The sequence below is a fragment of the Alligator sinensis genome, unplaced genomic scaffold, assembly GCF_000455745.1.
Source record: "Alligator sinensis unplaced genomic scaffold, ASM45574v1 scaffold1667_1, whole genome shotgun sequence".
Classification (NCBI taxonomy): Eukaryota; Metazoa; Chordata; order Crocodylia; family Alligatoridae; genus Alligator; species Alligator sinensis.
In genome coordinates, this window is record NW_005842504.1 from 920,047 (window position 1) to 922,360 (window position 2,314).

General features: G+C 63.1%; 1 protein-coding gene across 1 annotated transcript in view; it reads right to left on the reverse strand.

Annotated features, from left to right (window-relative positions):
• Positions 1-2,314, reverse strand: part of RYR1 (ryanodine receptor 1) — a 45,730-nt gene that overhangs the window by 3,582 nt on the left and 39,834 nt on the right. Inside the window, 4 exon segments of the mRNA XM_025213073.1 lie at positions 16-53; positions 291-917; positions 920-1,626; positions 2,125-2,310. Of these exon segments, the coding sequence (XP_025068858.1) occupies positions 16-53; positions 291-917; positions 920-1,626; positions 2,125-2,310 (1,558 nt within the window).

Consider the following 2,314-nt stretch of genomic DNA (forward strand, 5'->3'; position numbering starts at 1 on the left):
TCCACCTTCTCGGGCTCGGGTTCAACCCCCTCGCCCTCCATATCCACCTCCACCTGATGCAGGGTCAGGACAGCCGGTTGAGGGGGGAGAAAGGAACAGAGGGCCCCCCCCACACACACACACACTCAGCTCAGAGGTGGAAGCAGCAACCAGCCCAGCCCAGCCCAGCCCAGCCCAGAGCGATGGGCTCTCACCCACGAGATCCCCCCCTCCCCTCTCCAGAGCAGTGGAGAGATCCTAGGCATCCAGTGTCTGGAGACCCCGACGTTCCCCACCCCGACCTGACCTACCTCCAGCTTCCTCTTGAGGATGGGGGTGCCCTCAGGTGTGGGTGGCTCAACTGGTGTGCTGTCCCCGATGTCGCCCAGCCCACCAGGCGCGTCGATGGCAGCCAGGCGGTAGTGCCCCGTGTCCTTCTTCATCTCCACCCCGAAGGCCTCACGGGTCTCATCAGCCTCCTCCTCCTTTCCGGGTTCGGCGAAGTCGGCCGCGTCCTCGCCCTCAGCTGCCACCTGCCCCTCATCAGGCGGCCCCAGGTCCCCGTGCACCTCGTCCTGCGTGGGGTCAGGCATGCTGGCCAGCAGCTCCGTCACCGTCAGCTTCTTGGCCCCTTCCACCAGGCCACCGCCGAAGAGCGTGGCCCACAGCAGCAGCAGCAGGCCCTTGAGGATCCCGGCGACAAAAAACAGCAGCCCCAGGACGGTGGCATAGAGCATCCCGGCCACAGCTGTCACCATCTCCTTGAGCGTCATGCGCTTCACCTTGCGCAGCTGCCGCCGCGCGTTGCGGTAGGTGAAGAGGTGGCAGACGCCGAGGACGCTGGCCAGAAACTCCCCAAAGGCCGAGGCTGGCTCAGCAGCGGCAGGGGGGCCCGCCCCCCCCCCCCCCCCCCCCCCCCCCCCGCCGCCGCCGCCTCCCCGACTTCAATCTCATCCTCATCCACATCCTCCTTCTCGCCTTCCTCCTCGGAGATCTGCGCAGCGATCTGCATCTCAAAAATGGTGTCCTCGCAGAAGTTGACGAAGAGCTCCATCTTCTCCGACTCACCGCCCTCGTTCACCACGTCGAAGATGAACTGCCGCTTGGACTCCTTGACCTGCGGCATCTCCCACTGCGCCTTGTTGGTCTCGCTGATCTCGAAGTAGATGCGCTCGATGCGTTTGCTGGCACCCATGATCTCGATGCGGCCCAGGTAAGGCCGGAAGTAGTCCAGGATGCTCTCAGCCTGCTCCAGGAAGGTCTTGAGGCGCCCATCGTGGGGCACGTGCTCCGACAGGTTGGTGAGCAGCACGGCGATGTTGAAGCCAATGTCCTTGGCCGGCTCCTGGAAGCGGTTGGCAAACTCCTCGTAGTCGATCATCTCGTTCTCATCGGCCTCCGAGCAGGCCAGCAGGAACTGGATCTCCGAGGGCTCAAACTGCTTCTGGCTGTCCATGGCCTTCTGGAAGTCCTTCTTGGAGATGAGCCCCCGCGGGTCTGTGATGCAGTCCTGGAAAGCATCTGAGGCCACGATATCTTTCAGCTTCAAGAACATGTCGAAGAACTTGAGGATCATTGTCACGTTGCTGGAGGACTCCACCAGCATGTCCACCATCTGCCGGGCGATAGTGCCGTTCACCACGTTTCCTGCAGGGAGGGGAGGCAGGAGAGGGTCAGACAGACGGACGGATGGGGTGGGGTACACGTGGGGGCAGAGGGCTGGACAGACGGGTATGGGGGAAATGGATGAACAGGGCGGCACAGGGGATGGATGGATGGATTTGTGTGGGGATGGCTGAACTGATGGACGGACGGACAAACAGATATATGGGTGGATGGATTTGTGTGGGGATGAACCAATGGGTGGATGTACAGACAGGCAGATGGATTTGTACGGGTGGAAAGACGGATGGATGGAGAGGTTTTCACACGGACAGACGATGGACAGACAGGGTGGTGTGCGGATGGGTGAGCAGACGGATGGACGGAGAGAGAAGCAGGCACGGGGACAGCCAAAGAGAGGGACAGACAGATGGACGCACAGCCAGCCGGGTCAGCCAGGGGAACGGGTCCATGCGCTGGAACGGAAGGACAGATGGAGATGCAGACAGACGGACACAAAGCTACCTCCCCCCCGGCCCTCACCTTCCAGCAGCGACAGCAGCATGACCACCATGTCCTTCTGCAGGTCCAGCAGCTCCTTCAGCAGCCCGATCTGGCTGGAGTCCTGGGGGGAGACGGGGGGGGCGGCCCTGAAGTGCCGTGCCCCCGCCCCCGGTGCCCTCGTATGCCCGCAAGCCGCAAGGTCCAACCACGCGAGCGGGCACGCGGCTGC